Below are 18,234 nucleotides of genomic sequence, written 5' to 3' on the forward strand. Positions count from 1 at the left end.
TGGTGCGAAAAAGCGCCGAAAAGCACCAAAAATTTCTTTCGTAACCCGAAATAACCTTCGTAACCCGGAACAGTTTTTTTAATTGATTTTTTTTCGTAACCCGGAAATTTCGTAAGGCGGCGCATTCGTATCCCGGGGTACCACTGTATTTGTTTTCATTCAGATGAAGTGGATGCTTTTTTTCTGTTTAAGGGTGTCTCTTTTTTAATCAATTCCCACAAGTACAAACTGTTCAGAATTCACAATTTTCTACCAATAAGGAAACAGCTGGAACCCTGCAATTTGTAACAGCCAGCAGGAGTGCTTACAAGTAGACAGAGTACCATTGTGGGAATAGAAGTCTCCCTGTGCTGTATATGATGAAAGAAAGGGGCTTATGCTACTTGGAAATTTTCTTGGATTTTGTTAAACCTGCAGAAAAATAGTAGTGATTTATCGAGCCATCTAACTTTTCAAATAGATGAGTAAGTCTTCTAACATTCCTTTTTCTTTTCTTCAATTAATTGAAAATAATTCACGATTTATGATGTTTTGTTTTATTTTCTTGGTGCAGATACAATTGTCTCCTCCAGCTGTTGTGCCAGTTTAGACTACATTGTCACCTACCTCTTCAAACATATAGCAAGAGAAGGAAAGAAGCCTTTGAGGTGTAGAGAGATTTCCCAAGATGGGCAAAGATTACTGCATTTCATGCAACAGAACTCAGAGGTGTTGCAGCAGGTAAATTCCTCATCATTGTTCACCTTGGCCATATTTTCATGATTGTTCTGAAAAGAAGTCCTCAGATCTCCTTTTTGCCTTGACAAAGCAAGTACAGTGGAACCTCGCGTTACACAGGGGATCCGTTCCAGACACACACACACCCCCGCATAAGGCGAATTCCGCCTATGCTCAAGCCCCATTCAAGTGAATGGGGTTTGTGTGTGTGGCGGCATGCGCACGCCATGGGCACGCACCCCATTCATTCAAATGGGATGTCCCGCCCCATGTGCTCCCGTACGGCTTTACACATGAGCTTAAAGCCACGTATAGCACTGTACACCATAATATTACAGTTTGTTAAGTTGGTGTCTTACATTGAAAGGTCTCTAATTTAATAATTTGGGTTAAGTGAAGCGAGATCATGACCTCCATCCTGGACACTAGGGCTCCCACTGTCAGCCATTATCATAGTCTTCCTCATTGGCCTAGTCACATCTTCAAAAAGCAATAGCTACCACTTACTTAATAGAAATGAAGTAATCAAAAGAAAATGATACATTACAGAATGAATATTTGTGTATGTGTGTATGAGAGAGAGAGAGAGAGCACTACACCATAGAAATCCAAGAGGGATGCATTAGCCCTTTGTGACCAAGAAACACCCTGGTGAAATGGTCTGATAATAGAATTCCAAAAATTTAATCTATTAATTAATAGATTAAGAACTGTTAGCAGCTGTCTAGGAAAAAGATCTTGGGATCGTACTGGATATCTCACTGGTCAGGGACTGAGCTTCTCATTGTTCTTTTAGCTGCCAAGCAAGGACCTTTTTGTTCAACTCTTTGCCGTTTAAGATGGGTTGTTGTTGAAGGAATTTTTACTCTTCGTGTGTTGGTGTTTCTTTTCTTTGCTCTTCTTCTTCTTTTTTGATCAGTGCATTTTAATTGTGTGTTTAATCTGATTTTCTGATTTAATTGCATTTGGTTTTGTTTCACTGCTATTAGTATTAACTGCTTTGAGTACAGTACCATTTCTTTTGGCAGAAAAGCAGGGAGGCAATATAATTTTTTTAATAGAAAAAAAGAGAATCCTAGGTTCAGAAGACTTTAGGAATAAAGCTGCTAGAAAGAAAATCAATTCATGTGAAATGTGGTGCTGGAGAAGAGTTCTACAAATACTGGACTACTTAAATGGGTCCAAGAGCAAAACATGACTTACTAGAAAGGTCAATAATGCCTGGTAAAGTAGAAGACAGTAGGAAAAGAGGAAGACCACATTAGTGTTGGGCAGAGTCAGTCAAGGAAACCATGGCCCTGAGTCTGCAAGAGCTGAACGGGGCTGTTGATGACTTGGAGGTCTCTCATTCATCAGGTCATGATAAGTCCAAATTGACTTGAGAGCAATGAACAACAAAAGGTTTACTTCAGTTAATGAAGTATATGTGTTCCTGAACATTACTTCTTTAACAGAAAAATTGTACCAAAGGCAGAAATAACATGGAAAGAATAGAAATAGGTTCCTACACCAAAAAGAGAAGAGCAATTCAACATGTTTCAGAAATCTTTTTATTTAAAACTAACAGTACACATTTGTGAAGGAAACAACCAGGTCAGGTAAGCCTTGCATAAGTAAATAATAACATTTTGAACCTTCTAGAGCCCACCTGAAGGCTTCTTCTGAAATGTATCCAGAGAAGCCAGCCTCCACTGTTCTTGTCATTTCCATTTCATGGCCACAATTATAGATCTCTGTGTTTTTAGCATGCTTGGATGAGCTAGTAAAACTAGCTGACCTGCTTTATCACTTTTACTGTTCATGCACACTCAGTAAGAGATTCTAGGGGCAGCTGCTGTTACCCACACACAGTTACAGTAGGATCAGCTAGAACAGCATCCCATTCTTTCTTATCTCAAGCTTTATTGCACTGTTTACTTCAGACTTCTCCTGAAAACAAGATATAGAAAATCTGTGTTTCTCCAGCCCTCTTTCACCATCCTCTCAATATTGATGCTGCTGGGGGGGGACCCTTCCACCTGGACAGAAGATAAGGAGGAAATGGGTCTGGGCAGGCATAAAAATATGTACAGTATGTATAACTATATCCCTCCTTTCTCCTTGTCCAGGACCTAAGTCTTTAAAAAAATAACTTTGTAAAAGGTAGCTTCACTGTCAGACACTTTGTTAACTGAGTGGATGCCATTTACCTTTACAATATATCATCATTCTTAGTTACTCTTCAGATAACTCTGATAGAGCTTTACCTCCGAATAAAGCCAAGTTGGGAACTTGTAGTAAGATATTTTTAGACATGTAGAGAACTGGTATTATTATTATTATTAAAGAGCCCTGGTGGCACCGTGTTTAAATGCCTGTACTACAGCCACAAGGTTGTGAGTTTTATCCCAGGGGCTCCAAGGTCCACTCAGCATTGCATCCTACCGTAGGTCGCTAAAATTAGTACCCAGCTTGTTGGGACAATTAGCTTACACATTGTCAACTGCTTAGGGCATGCTTAGTTCACTGATAAGCAGTACAGAAATGTACTTGTTATTGCTATTGCTATCAGCATGTGATTCCCCTGCCATTATTGTCTCCCTGTGCAACTTCTTGAAGTAACCAGTCAAGAGGGAAAGTTGATCAGAATCTGGCAGCACATCTCAGATTTGAATGTTACTGAGTACAGTAGTTAGTACTCAGTGGGTGCAGATCCATGATCAAGAAAAATGGTACACTGGCATAAATTTGGATTTTCAGGCATTTGCCTTTCTTATGACCTTAATGCCCTATGTTGTATCTGTGATGGTTGGCAATCTTGAAATTTATAGCATACGAAGAAGCAGTGATCTGTCTTTATTAGCTTCGTAATCTGCAGAATACATTATATTTATTTTGAATGCAGGCTTTCAGGTACTCTTTTAAATATTAATGGCTGGTCTCCAGTAGTCAGCATAAATATGATTTGCATTAGCACGAGTCATACCATATTGAGTGCCTCTGATGTCAACCATTCTGTGTACTAATACCTGACATCATTTCCCGAGGTCACTGCCAACTTTGACCTTTCTCCTTGTGCACAGTTTCTCTAGTCTCAGAAGCTCTTTTGAATTGATTTGAAATTTTGACTCTTCCCTTTATGAGGCAGTAAAATTGATAATTATTCAGATGGGAACAGAGTGCTGAGTGAAAAATCAATTCCACCCGCTCTCTGCTGCGTATAAAATTACTTCTGACTCTGCTGGTCTAAACGAATAGCCAAGGTAAAAGCAGCAGGCAGGAATAGTAGAAAGAGTGAGCTGGACATAGCTAATAGCCTAAAGGGATGGCTTTTTGAGATGAGGGAGTGAGCCAGTTGGGGGTGGTTATCAACAATGATGGGACTCATTGATTATATGTTTACATCAGGTTTCCATTGGGTTATAAATCAGCCTTGAATAGAAACAGAACCCAAGGCCTTGCATCTTACCAGTGGGACAATGAATTAGATTATTCTCATTTTCACACTCAGATGAAAAGTGAGCCATTGATTATTCATCGGCAGGCCATTAAACCCTGGCTTTAGAGCTGATTTGACTATCATGGAAGCTAATGAACAAGACTGTTGCTTCACAGCTAGAGGTTTCAGTTTCCTAGACAGCTGTGTCTTGTAAGTAATGCCTAACCCTATTAAAAGGAAAGGGTTATTACAAATTGCTTAACAGTGCTAGAAAACTAGGCCCTAATGACTAATTGTACTGTGAGCTTAAAGAGCCATGTCAGTTCTTTAAAGTGATGCAATGATACTGCATAGTTTCCCAATTTGTCTGTTTTGATGGAAACACTCTTATATTGTGTTTGTTTTAAAACAGGAAGAGAAGATCGCTACATATTTGTTGTATATGTCCAAACAAGTGTAGAATTAATAGATAAAATAATCTTCCCTTGTTCTTAAATTGAGAGCTATTTTATTAGCTATAGCATGGTTTTATTAGGATCTTATAGAAAACATTGTGTAAATTAAAGTTATAATCAGATATGTAATTTGCTGCTCACATAGAAATAAGGTGAACTGTCCTACTCCTTTCCATTCCTTTTCCTAACTGACAACTTGTGTTAGCTACATCACTTACTTTAGTATTGCACTGTCCCACACAAACAGAGAGAGAGCGCGCACATGCTAGAATAATCTCAGGCAGTTGTATTTGGCTGAGGAAATGGCAGCACTGTTCTTAGGTGATTGGCTTGTGGTATTTTTATGTCCTAAGGAGCCAGAGGATAGAGTACTTTTGCTCTAATCCCCATAGTATTGTACTACTCTTTTGCTTCCCTTCTTATTGGTGGGATATTGCTGCCAGTAGGATGGAGTCAGCAATAACTACACATATCTTGTTGTTGTTCTTGTTTTTGTTGCTGTTGTTGTTTTGTGCCTTCAAGTCATTTCTGACTTAGGGCAACCCTAAAGCAACCCTATCATGGGGTTTTCTTGGCAAGATTTGTTAAGAGGAGGTTTGCTATTGTCTTCCTCTGAGGCTGAGAGAGTGTGACTTGCCCAAGGTCACCCAGTGGATTTATATGGCTGAGCTGAAAATCCAACCCTGGTCTCCAAAGTCATAGTCCAACCCTCAAACCACTACGCCATGCTGGCTCTCAATATACACATAGTGCATATGGGCTTGTTAATAGCCTCAATTTTATTGGTTGATACCCACATAGTTTGACATGGCATTTGGCAGGTAGCCATGTCAAACTAATGCCATGAATATGTGGTAGGTTTGTGAGCGCCACAGTGGGGGCATGAGTCATAGAATCATAAAGTTGGAAAAGACTACAAGGGCCTTCAGTCCAACCCCATTCTGCCATGCAGGAAAACACAGTCAAAACACTTCAAACAGAGGGCCATCCAGCCACTGTTTATAAACCTCCAAAAGAGATTCCACCACACTTTGGGACAGTGAATTCCACTGTAGAACTTACCATCAGGAAGGTCTTCCTAATTTTTAGGTGGAATCAACACTGAAGATGCTTTATGAAGACATCCCCATAGGGTCTTCATACCCAGCTTATTTGTACTGTGGACCAAACCCAACACCTCTAGTGTCTACAACAAAAATGTGACAGAAATACAAGACAAAACAATCAAAGGAGAAACTAGCAATATTACTGAGAGTATGGGGGGAAACTCATACTGCTCAGACCAGTCAGGAGTGGTGGCTAAGGTTTTAACCCCAGCGTTTGTGCAAAAGGAGGTCGTGAGGACTAAAAAAGGGAGCATGAGTGAAGGAAGGGCCCGTACAGACAGGCCAAAATAAAGCTGCTTCGGGTCACTTTGGAGGTATGCTGTTTAAATGACACACACAACTTAAGAGGCCAGAAGCTGCACCAAAGCTGCGTTCCAGTCCTTAATACTGGAGCGTGGCTTTGGTGCGACTTCTGGCCTCGTAGGGTGCATGCATCGTTTAAACAGCATACCTCCAAAGTGACCTGAAGCAGCTTTATTTTGGCCTTTCTGTGTGGGCAGAAGTTACTAATGGCTTTGGTGAAGCTATGGAACAAGCCTTCCCTTTATGGCCTCATTCTGAACAAGAATAACCCACCATCACCCCAATTAAGTGGGCTTTCAGAACTGTCAAAAATAATAGATGAGAAGTTGCAGTAGAGGACATTGAGGTACTATGTGACTAGGAAGTGCTGAAAGATGAGAGAGCTTTGCAAAATTATTTTAAGAGTGTTCAAGGGCACCTACTTTCATAAAACATCTGCTCACATAGCAGAGAATAGAGTCTCCAAGTGCTTCAGTGTTCAGCTAGATTGGGTTGAGTGATAAGCAGGCCCTCTGCTAAAGCCTGGAGGGCAGTAATAATAATATTGTGGATACAGTTAGGGGCATTTAAAAACTATAGCCTTATTAAGAGTTTTAGTAGTTCAGTGAAAGGCATTTATTTAATTACGCTCTAGAATGGAAACTAATTCTGAAAGTGTATATCAGCTGGTAAACCCGAAGCCATGTGCTTTCAAGGATTTTATCTCTTAAAGTTGGCTGGTCTTGTCTGCTGTATGAATAAAATAAATTTATGTAGGAATAAATCCAGTTTTAGTCTTACTTAGAATAGACTCAGTGAAATGAATCAGACTCCTACATCACAACTAACCTGACTGCTGTTGATGTTGGTTTGTCTACTGGATTTAGCCCACAAATTACAAATGGTGTTATAGTTACTAGCATGTGAAACTGTACTAGCAAACTTTTTCCACCTAGGTGGGATGAAATAAAACCCATTATGCATCCTTTCTGATTTGATTATATGATTGGTTTTCTTTTACATCTCTAGCCAGTATAGTTTTAAGTGCTAATGTGGCCTTAGACAATGTAGCTAAATGCAACCTCTTTAAATAGCCTTGTGCTCATTTGCTCTTCCTTTATTACAAATGTTGCTGTTCAGTTTCTCCTTAGAATTATGAAAAGCCAACACCTTCAAACTGTTCACATTTTGAATCTTGAATCTAATTAACTATTGTTTGAATAGTTTTAATAAGCTGTAAGCCTTGCATCCTCATGTAATGTAAATAAAATAACAGTAATACTTTTTTCTGATTAGTAAGTCAGTGGAAATTACTTTTCTTAGTACATTTTCATGCTGTGTGGCCTGAAATTCATCTCAGCCCCAAAAGGGAATGAACTGCCTTTTTTGGTTTTGCCTCTATATCTTGGTACACTAAACCAAGATTTAGGCCTGTTTATATTGAGTGCCAGTGTAGTGTAGCGGTTGGACTATGACTCTGAAGACCAGGGTTCAATTCCCTGCTTGATCATGAAACCCACTGGGTGACCTTGGGCAAGTCACATGCTCTCAGCCTTAGGGATGGCAATGATAATATTTCTCTGGACAGATCTTGCCAAGAAAACCCCCTTAGGCTCACCCAAAGTCAAAAAAGTCAAAAGGTACAAAACAAAAACAACAAATATTGAGAAGGGAATATTCAGTTCAAACAGGCATTCTTTTCATTGGTTTTCTTTGGCTGCACCTGCACTACAGAAATAATCCAATGTGACACCACTTTAATTGCCATTCCTCAGTGCTATGGAATACTGTACTGGAAATTGTAGTTTTGTGAGACATTTAGCCCTTTCTGTCAGAGAGCTCTGGTGGCACAACAAACTATAATTCCCATTCTTCCATCACATTGATCCATGGCAGTTAAAGTGATGTCAGACTGGATTATTTCTCCCATAATAAGTGATACATTTGAGAGGGATAGTAATGGGCTCTCCCATTTTTGGGGCAACACCACTGATGGGTATTGTCTCTCCTCCAGGTAAACAAAGGGTTAATGTGCCGGTTTACATTTACGTTTATTGGGGGTCAGTATGACATAAGAGCAACAGAGATCAGGAGGGAGATTTGCCCAATAAGGATGACCAGTTTGGGGAGAAATGTGGAAGCTTCAAAATACTTCCAAGATGAGAGGTTATACAGTTGGTCCTCCACATTTGTGGGTTTGACTTTTGTGGATTTAATTATTTGTGTTTTTGATTAATATGTTCTCTCTAGGAATTTTTTATTTGAAGCTTTTCCACATTCACGGGGGTCCTTCACCCCTAACTTAAGTGAATGTGGAGGGACCAATGCAGAACACAGTGCCTCAAGGCACAAATGAGACTGATTGAGAGGTCTTTGAAGAGACTTTGAGGATTGATGGAGAGGGTAGAGAGGTGGCGCCTGCCTCACCATCCCTAGGGAAGCTTGGTCTCAGACTGGACAAAGAAGTTAAGACTCCCAGCTTCCCAGATACATCCAAAAACCCAAAACACCCTCTGTCTCTTGGGTAGAATAAAAATGTTCAAGTAGTCACATTAGGACTTATGTTTTCTTTTTATCCTTGGCTAATATGACTTAGACTGTTTTGTAACTTGGTACTATTTCTAAGTAATGCTGTGCCTCCGTGTACAGGATACCCCTTTGATAATGTAGGATTGCTTGCTTAGAATAAAGGTTTTTCCACTCTCTCCCTCTTGTGCTTTAAAACTATAGCGTGTTTTGACAGCTCTATGTATTGAGACCAGAACAATTTTCTAGGATTATTTTATCTGTTTTGAGCGTTTTAGCATGGTTTAAGTATGTGATCTAGCAATATTATAAGCTCTTTAATTGAAAGGAAAGAAAAATAACAGCTGTAGGACAAATCAGCAGAGACAGGTGGCTAAAGTACAGGAGGAAAGCATCATATTGAATAAGCCAAGATTCATTCTCAGTGCCTGAACTGACATTACTACTGACATTAAATTTAGGCATCTGAGCAATGATTGATAGTTTAATATCATAAATAAATTTAATGAAGGAGGGAAAAAGTGGATGTACCTTTAAAACATATTAACAGTTGCACCATATTCGACCACATGTATAACTGCATTTATTCATTATTCTTCCTTTGTGCCTGTGTAATTTTTTTCCAGCAAAGAAATTGCCTTCTCATCTTGGGGCTAAGTAAATTAGTATGGAAAATAGTATTCTTAGAGATATAAAGATAATCCTAGGTTTGATTCAGCGCGCTGAAGTTATACTTCAACCGCTTCATAGAATGCTATGCTTAAAGGCTCTCTAGATCAATATACCTCAAGCTATTTGATATGGGCAACCAGCAATTCTTTCCCCCTGTATCCCAGGAACTGGTACCATATTTATGCCCATTGACTTAAAATTGTCTCTTACTTTCCTGGAAACTTTCCAGGTGTCTGCAATGAACATCTTGTGAGCCAGCACCAGTTCATGGACCGCCACTTTGAATAGCACGACTCCAAATATAAAATTAGTGAAAGGGGGCCCGCAGGGGAAGCGGCAGCATTCCTTTTGCCTTGGCTTGATGTCTTGCATAAATTTCATATTTTATTCCCATGCCTGTTTAAATTTTGTCATTAGCTGAAACGTTTAAAACAATTGAATCAGACTAGGAGTCGCATCCCTAATCAGGAGGCTTGTTGAGCAGTTAACAATAACCTGTTTCATGGTGGGCAGACGTTTAGCTTCATTGCGTAACAAGTATTGTGCAGTCTATGGAAAGAGACAAAAAGGCTGTAATTTGGCTTTCAGGAAAAAAATTGCTAGAGGTGTCAATGGGAGAGGTGTACCCTTAGGCTAGGCAGCTGGTGTATATATGCTTTTGTTTATCAGTTTCTGGTTTATGTACCCTTTAGGCCAACAGATGAAACAATTGCTCCTACAGGGTCAGCTGCTGGTCAGAAGCAAAGTAAGAAAAGACTTGGCGTTTAAGACATGTCAGCCATCATTTTAGCGCAGCTGGCACCTGCTACTGGTGCACAGCAGGAGGGTTAAAGGTCAAAGAGGCAGTTGTTCTAAACTCAGTGATGGCTTAAAGGGACTTGTAGATTAATCTGCTTTATTAACTTCCGTATATTAGATAACTATTGCTGTGAATGAAAGCATGTCTTTCCGAATAAGTACCATCACCTCTTTCCCTTTTAAATTGGCTTTTGAGTAATGAATATTAAATAGAATGTGTTTCAGAAGTAATTAAATGAAAACATTAGGATGCTGGTGTTTGCAACTTAGTTGTAACTTTGTTGCATATACAACACACATCGTTTCCTTTGTACCATATTTGGTGGGAAAATGAATAGCCTAGATTTCAACAAAAGAAACCCCTCCAACTTGCTGAATAATAATAATTTCCTATGGAAAACATTATTTAAAATGACAGATGAAACATTATTACAGAAGTAGATGCCTTGCAGAGTTTGCCCCCATCCTAAAATATCTTGCTTCATGAGGTTGTACTTTTACTATAAATACAAAAAGGTAGTAAAATCTTTAGACGCGGTGCAACATATTTTCATTTTGGTTTCCAAATAAAATGTTGTTGTTGTTCTTGTTGTTATTCTTGTTCTTGTGTGCCTCCAAGTCACCTATCATAGGGTTTTCTTGGAATGTTTCTCCGGGGGGGGGGGGGTACCATTGCTATCCTCTGGGGCTGGGAGAGTATGATTATATTGTCAAATGGCAAAATGTAAGCATTTTTACTTGATTTCTAGCTCAGTTGTTGATCATGCCCTTCTTTCCATGCTTCAGACAATCTACATTTTTCAAAAAGCACCACATATACAGTTACATGTCTATCCATTCATTAGATGTCATTTTTTAAAGTGTCCCAAGATTGTAGGCATGGTTTCTTGGGGTACTTCTGAATAACTGTAGAATGGAAAGAAACACTGTGGGGGACTTGCTTCATTTCCAGGGGCCTCTAGTTTGTCATAGTTAAGAACAGGTTGCTGGTGTTAATAGAGCATTTGTATAATCCAGGAGAACTGTTCTTAAATCAATGACACCATTGTGACATAACATGGTGATATCTATTATTAGACCATAATCTTGTTGTTTTATTTGCTACTCTTTTTAGTCTTGTCCATCATGTGTCCCCAGGGCCCATTATAAACGGGCACCCTAGGACGGACTCAGTCCGTGCTAGGGTTAGAAAGGGGCGTCTCTTCCAGACGCCCCTAACCCTACCACGGACTGAGTCCATAACAAATGGCGGCGGCCGTTCCACACAGCTGCCATCTTGACGTAACGGATGCTCTGCATCCACATGTCGCGCCCTGGAAATGACGCCACGAGTGCATGACTAGCGCCTTGCAGCGTCTTTTCCGGGGAGCAAGAAGGAGCACGATTTTCATGCTCCTTCTGTGCAGCGTCTGGGAACCGCGCCGTTTGGCTGCTGCGGTTCCCGGATGCTGCAACCGGCGGCGGCGGCAGACTGCCGCTTCTCGGCAGTCTGTAACCCGCCCAAGTTAGTATTATGAGGCTTTGAGATGTTTTAGCCTAGGAGATGGTGACTAGCCCATGATCAACTAAGACTCATGGCAGAGTGGTGGTTTAAACCCAGATCCCTCAAACCTCTAGGGCAGGGCTAGGAAACCTGAAGTCCTAGAACAGCATATGACTTTTGTTCTAATAAAATGTGACCCTCCACAAGTCATCAGTTCAGGTTTTTGGGGAAAGCAATATGCCACTATCCCCAGCAGCCCATTGAGCAAGAAGAAGGGATGTGAAAGAAGAGGGTGTTGGGGAATGAAAGAGAAGCAGGTGATGAAGTTAGCAGGCAAAAGAAACAAAAAAAAATGTTCACTTAGTTCTGGCTGTGGTACTACCAACCACTGGCTGCAGCCGTACCCTTTGCCAGCATACAGCCCACAACTTCTCAGAGAACAGGAGCCCCAGGGATTGGGGGAGATTCCCCATCCATTGTGTGGGAATGTGCCCCACTCTGCTCTCACACATATGCCAGGCCTGCATGGATTGAGCTGATCGGTTCTTGGCCCTTCTCTTGCTTTGCATGATCTTATCAGCTGCTCCTTTTAGTAAATTATGGCCAGAACTTGTGCCATTTGTGTTGTCATAGGAACTATATAAACAGCACCCTCAGATGGCTGGTTATTATATTTATGTGATTTTTACTCAGAGAAGAGCAGACAACCTCTTTATGGCACAGTTGGCCCTCCATATCCATGGCTTCTGTATTCTTGGATTCAACTATCCATGGCTTAAAATATTCAGAGATGTTACTAATTCCAAAAAGTAAACCTTGATTTTGCCATTTTATATTTAGGACACCATTTTACTATGATATGGTATTTAATGGGACCTGAGCATCCATGGACTTGAGCATCCAGGTGATACCAGGGCCCACTGTATAAAGCACAATATTATGTTCTACAAAAAATTGGCTGAGCAGCAAACTCAATGAGACAGATGCATTAATAGTAGTAAAAAAGAAACATTCAAGGAGGCTATTTTTAATAATGTTACCACTACATTTAACTTTGATAGCTGAGAAATTATATTAATTAAAAGGATTGCCTTTTGTTCTGCAATGTGCAAATGACTGTTGTCATACTCATAAGTTCTCTTCCATTTTTATTTGGAATAGTTACGGTTACAGTCTGGTCTCTCATTTTATAAGTGTATGTTTCAAACTGTGAAGTGTAAGGAGCTGCAAGTTACACATTGTTCCATAAAAATTAAGGTCAATTTTAACTACTTCAAAAGAGGCTGAATATGACTATATAAAGGTAAACTGTTTTAGCACATATCCTAAATAATGTGCCACATTTAAAAGCTGGAAGGCATTATGATTATGTAGTAAAATACTGAGACTGTTACTGATTTCCTGTACTTTGTGTATCATTGTCTCAAGGGCATAGATGCTTACCTGCTTATCACTGAGTAGTAAAGAGAATAAAAAGTGTCCCTTAAATAGTAGATATCCATTAGGAGTCATTAGGAAGTAAGCAACTTTTTCTCATAATCAACATACTCTAATATATCTCTCCCCACCCCTGCTTTGAACTTTATATTTGGTTCAGCATCGTGTTGAAGAGGAACCATTCTCACAGAAATGTATTTTTGGTTTAGATTGACCAAAGTTAAGGAGAAATGTTTTGAGTCCATATCTCATCAGGAAACTACTTTAAACTGCTTCAAAGCAAAACTCATCAAGACCAAATATTTGTAGCAGTCTGGAACAATGAATCATCATTCTTTTGCTTCTTTTTGCATGTTTAATATGACTGTTTTGACAGATAAAGCAAACTGCCTTATACTGAGTCAGGCCATTGATCAACATTGAATGACAGCCGCTTGCAGGGTCCCCAAGCAGTATCATTTCCTAACCATACCTGGAGATGCTGGAGGTAGAGCCTAGAACCCTCAGCAAGCAAAACAGGTGTTCTACCATTGACACTGAGCTTTTCAGCAACAGTTTAGGACCAGATGTGAAGCGACTCGTAGGCTGATCATATGCTTTTCGGTGATAGACTGCTGCCAAGGCCATTGGCAGAGGAAACTTATGACAAAGCTATTAACAGGATCAGGCTGTCTGCGCCTTTCTTCTCTCAAGAGGACCTTGTAATGGATGCTATTTTCTCCCCTCATTAATCATGTGATAGTGAATGTTTCAGAGAGAGGCTGTTCTCCAGTCCCAGTGGTGAAAATTCAGTGCAAGTACAGTACCGTGTATCTGCTGTGTTCTACAGAGGCTAGTGTTCACATTGCAAAAAGGAAGAAGATGTTTGATCTAGTGCATAAAGAATTTGTCATAATTTACAAGTAGATCCAGGTTGCAGTATGATATACACTAACTGGAAATGACTTCTCTGAGTTTCCAAGATAAAGAATGCCAAGAATCTTCAAAACAAGCAGCTTGTGAATTCTTTTTATAAATGATAAGTTATTCCAGCCTTGAGGAAGAAAAATGTGCATATCCAAAAGCACAGATGGGAAGCTACAAGGATTTTGAATTGGAAAACATCTGTCTCCTATATCACATGCCCAAATGCCACTTAGCAGAATGCTTATATGGAATTCAGCACAGGCAATAACAAGAGGTGCCTCTTCTGTTTATATGTTTCTGCTTGTTATGTGACATATGGCTAGGTCAGCCATGCATCACCTGTTTTCCTCAGGAACATCCTACCATATACTGTAGCAGAGCTAATGCTGCAACACCTAGAGTCTTGCCTTTATTGTAAGCTCTATGCCTTGAAGCACCTAATTTTACCTGCACCTAATTTAACTATACTGCCTTTTGATATTTGAGCCCACCTGTCAAATGTGAGGCTATCCTTTATCTGTTGTAAAACATGGTCCTTGACTCAAACTACTGTTGACTTAGCAATTGCCATGATGGACCTGATAGCAACAGTCCCATTTCTGTTCCATTCATATACAGCTACTCCCTGCATTTTGTTGCCTTGGGTACTTTTCTTCCATTCTGGTTCATGCCTGGTGTTGGAGGTGGGATGGATGGAAGGCCAGGGGCAGAGGTGAAAGATAGAAATAGTTCTTTCCCTTTAACCATAGCTCTCCTTTTGATGTTAAAATTAGTCCTCCTCACTCGTTTGCTTGTATTTGTCCTGCCATCACATCTGTGTTGACTCCAAGACTGAATCCATACCTGTAAAATAATATGTATTCAGGGTACTTCAATCCCAGTCATGTTCAAATGCACAATGTTCCTCAGGAATTGAAGTGAAAACTCTTCTTTTCAACAGCTCAGGCCTTTAAAGTGATTTAAGAAAAAAAAAACAACAGAAACTTTTCTACTCTGCAGTTTCTTGGAAAAAACAATGTTTAAATATTGCCCTGCACTTTAAATTGGATCCGGGTGGAATCAAGTGTGGCTGGAGAATGGGACAGGTTGATGGGAAGTTACCTTGGCATCCTTGTCCAGCAAGTGTGGTGTCCCCATTTTTTGTTGTTGATGTACAACCCCAATAAAGTCCACAAAGGGCAGAAGAAAAAATGAGTAGAAGAAAATGGAGTAGTGGGTTGGGGGATAAGAAAAAAGAGAAACAATGGTATTTGGCAAGGGAAGAATGGGTGAAATGGGATGGGAGATTGGAAGGTGGGGGAGTACTCTCTGGTCTCCTTTCAGTCCTCTTTCCCCCTCCAAGCACTGCAGTATTTTCTTTAGTTCAGTATAAAGGAATGCCTCCATTTCAGAAGTCAAGCAGATTCTTGAGCTAGAAAGAAGTCCAGGGTGCTGAATGGCTCAAGAACTGAAAAGACAGCAGGGGCATGGGAAAGGGAACTAGAGTATGTGATCTGAGTGGCTGATCTGAAAGGGAGAGGAGTGCAATGGTGCCATTTGCACCCACTCCCATCTCCTGCCACCAAACCTGGAGAAAGTGGGAACCACCATTGCCCAGGCTTTGGAAGACCAGGATGTTAAATATATGTGGGAATAAATCCTGGGTGACAGACTTCAGAGACATAATGCATAAGACGTTTGGCCAGCAAAATCTACCCAATCTGACTTTAATTATATGTGGCAATTATTATTATTATTTTATTTATTTATATCCTGCTTTTCTCCCAGTATAGGGGCCTAAAGACAGGAGTATAGGGCAGTGATGACAAACGTATGACATATGTGCCAGAGGTGGCACTCAGATCCCTCTCTGTGGGCACACACTCTGTCACCCCAGCACAGAGTTTGCCAGAGGAATGTGGCACTTTGTGATAAATAAGTGGGTTGCAGTTTGGGCACTTGGTCTGTAAAAGATTTGCCATCACTGGTATAGGGACTCAATATGACACGGCAAAAGTTACTATCTGGGCGCTTATTCTCCAGTAGTTGCACTGTAGCTTGTGGCTCCCCCTGTCCTATTCCCTCCATGTGCCCTGGAAACCCACACACCACTGCGCTTCCTTCCTCACTTCTGATCCCCTTTCCACCTCCCACCCAAGTGAGTGAGGAAATGTTCAATACTGTGGGCTAAACTGAATGGGGAGGCATTTAATTCTCCCAGGGCGAGGGAATTCAGTGAGGGAGCCATCCATTGGGGGTGCAGGTGAGCAGTAAGACTGACAGGAAAACAAGAAAGGGTGTTGATTTATACAGAGATGCATGCTATGTGACCAAAAATAATCTGGTTCATTGAACACATGGACAGTGGTGAAAAAACCCTTTGTACTGATGTAACTTCAGGTGGGGAATTGTGTGGTTTTTAAGGCCAGTTTGAGTTCAAATTAAAATGGGTGAGTATGACTTTAACTGGAGTAGGATACTGCTCACTGGGATAAATAATTTTGCAGGTGTGGATTCAGCCCAAGTATACGTAATGATAGGGTCACTGTTTAGTCAAAGTCAACCTGAAGGCACATAAACAGCACTAACATACGTTCATTCTCTTCTCTTCAAACTGAATCAAACTAAAACTGCTTAATTTGATATTTTAGATCAACACTTTCTTTAAAGTGAAGCATTTATTTCCAAAAGGCACATTTGTAGTCATATAACTGCTTGCTGTTTTCCTGTTCCTCTTGTATTTACTTTCAGACAAAAATGTGAGCATCTGCTTTATTATCTTGTCAGCAATTTGAAAAGCTATTTGCCAATTGTCAAAAGTTTCAGTAATAAAATATATGCGGCTGTAGTAGCTTTTTAATCAGTGGGGAAATGTCATTATGATATCGGATGATGTAAGGAGATAATAGATAGTTATACCTAACTCTGAGCTCTTACTGTAGATGTCATCTTAAATCAAGAGATGAAAACATTGGGAAGTAGAAAGTTGCTTATATCACATCAGACATTTCATCCATATAGTCTGGGGTGGGGAATGCTTGGCTCTTTAATTGTTGTTGGATTGCTTTCCCATCAGCCCTAGGCAGTGGAGCCAATGGTGAAGTATGATGAGAGTTGTAGTCTAACAACATTGGTAGGGACACATGAATATTCTGTATTCAAATTTGTGTCCTCTGTCTCTGGTCTCTGATCCCTCCTAAGTTCAGGTTCCTGTAGGTACAGATACACCTCAGTTGACAAAGTATATTGATAAAGCCTAGATGTGATTTCTGCTTTTATCAGTGAGCCGCCTTGGTTTATCTATGAGCTGCCTTGGATCCCTTTCTGGGAGAATGGCAGCATATAAATGTGAGAAATAAAAAGAAATAAGATAAAATAGATGTGTTCCTAAGCTTTTTTTTTTTTTAAGAAACTTTGGTATCAGCATTAGAAATAGCATAGAAGTAATAGGGATAGGTTCCTGCAACACAAAAAAGAAGAGAAGTTCAACATGTTTCAGCAAACTTTTTATTACAAACTAACGTTATGGACCTGTGAAATAAAACAGGCAGGATAGCTAAGCCTAGAATAAGTAAAGTGAAACATTATAAATCTTCTAAAGCTTCTTTCAAAATGCATCCCGGCAAGATGTTTTTCCCCTCCACTTTTCTTATCATTTCCATTTTGGTGGCCAAACTTGATCTATGCTTTTTCACCATGCTAGGGTAGCTGGTGAGGCAGGCTAATTTACTTTTTGCTCTATTTTGCTCTTCACGCAAGCTGTTTACCTTGTCTGTTGTGTATAAGCAGCTATAGATTTAAGAGCAAATTGGCTACAGCTACAGTAGGATCACCTAGAATAGAATTCCATTCTTTCCCAGACCAAGCTTTATTGCATTGTTTACTGCAGACACACTGCTGCAACCCAGCACTGTTTTTTTCCAGCCCTCCCTCACTATCCTTCTAATGTCAGTGCTGAGAAACAACAACAACCCTTACAAATGGAAGACAAGAAAGGGGAAGGGGTGGGCTGGGCTAAGCTCCCATAAAAAGACTTTGTAAAAAGGAGTTGTTGTTTTTATCTGAGGCATGCTTGTTTAACTAAGACTGAAAAAATACACATCTTGAAATTCACAGTCTTTCCACATGGCTTAAGCTGAACCAATTGGAAGTTTGAGAAACTGCAATTCAAACTACACATTGTAAGCAAATGCATGCAAAGCCAGAAAATTCACTGCAATATAGACTGCAGAAGTGGTGAGGGTGGGATACTAGGAATCATAGAGGCAGGGGAAATCCATTCAGGGATTTGTTTTGTTTGATAGGCTATCAGGGTACTAGTAAACATATAGACAGATAATATGCCTTTCACCCAAGCACTTAATAGAACCATATGTCATCAAGACAAGATTTGAGGAAACAAATGATCTGCAAACATTGTCTCCCACTTTGTTAAAAAGCATGGTACCCTTCAAG

At 40.1% G+C, this 18,234-nt stretch overlaps 2 protein-coding genes across 4 annotated transcripts in view; both read left to right on the plus strand.

The window, feature by feature from the left end:
* Positions 1-18,234, plus strand: part of FGF18 (fibroblast growth factor 18) — a 650,869-nt gene that overhangs the window by 318,630 nt on the left and 314,005 nt on the right. The window lies entirely within an intron of this gene.
* The window catches only part of RANBP17 (RAN binding protein 17), a 242,905-nt gene that overhangs the window by 205,136 nt on the left and 19,535 nt on the right, over positions 1-18,234 (plus strand). For all 3 annotated transcript variants that reach the window (XM_042464644.1, XM_042464725.1, XM_042464814.1), the window contains one exon: positions 554-720. In XM_042464644.1, coding sequence (XP_042320578.1) covers positions 554-720 — 167 coding nt within the window. The remainder of the gene's footprint in view (positions 1-553; positions 721-18,234) is intronic.

Source organism: Sceloporus undulatus, chromosome 1 (assembly GCF_019175285.1).
Source record: "Sceloporus undulatus isolate JIND9_A2432 ecotype Alabama chromosome 1, SceUnd_v1.1, whole genome shotgun sequence".
NCBI classification, from domain to species: domain Eukaryota; kingdom Metazoa; phylum Chordata; class Lepidosauria; order Squamata; family Phrynosomatidae; genus Sceloporus; species Sceloporus undulatus.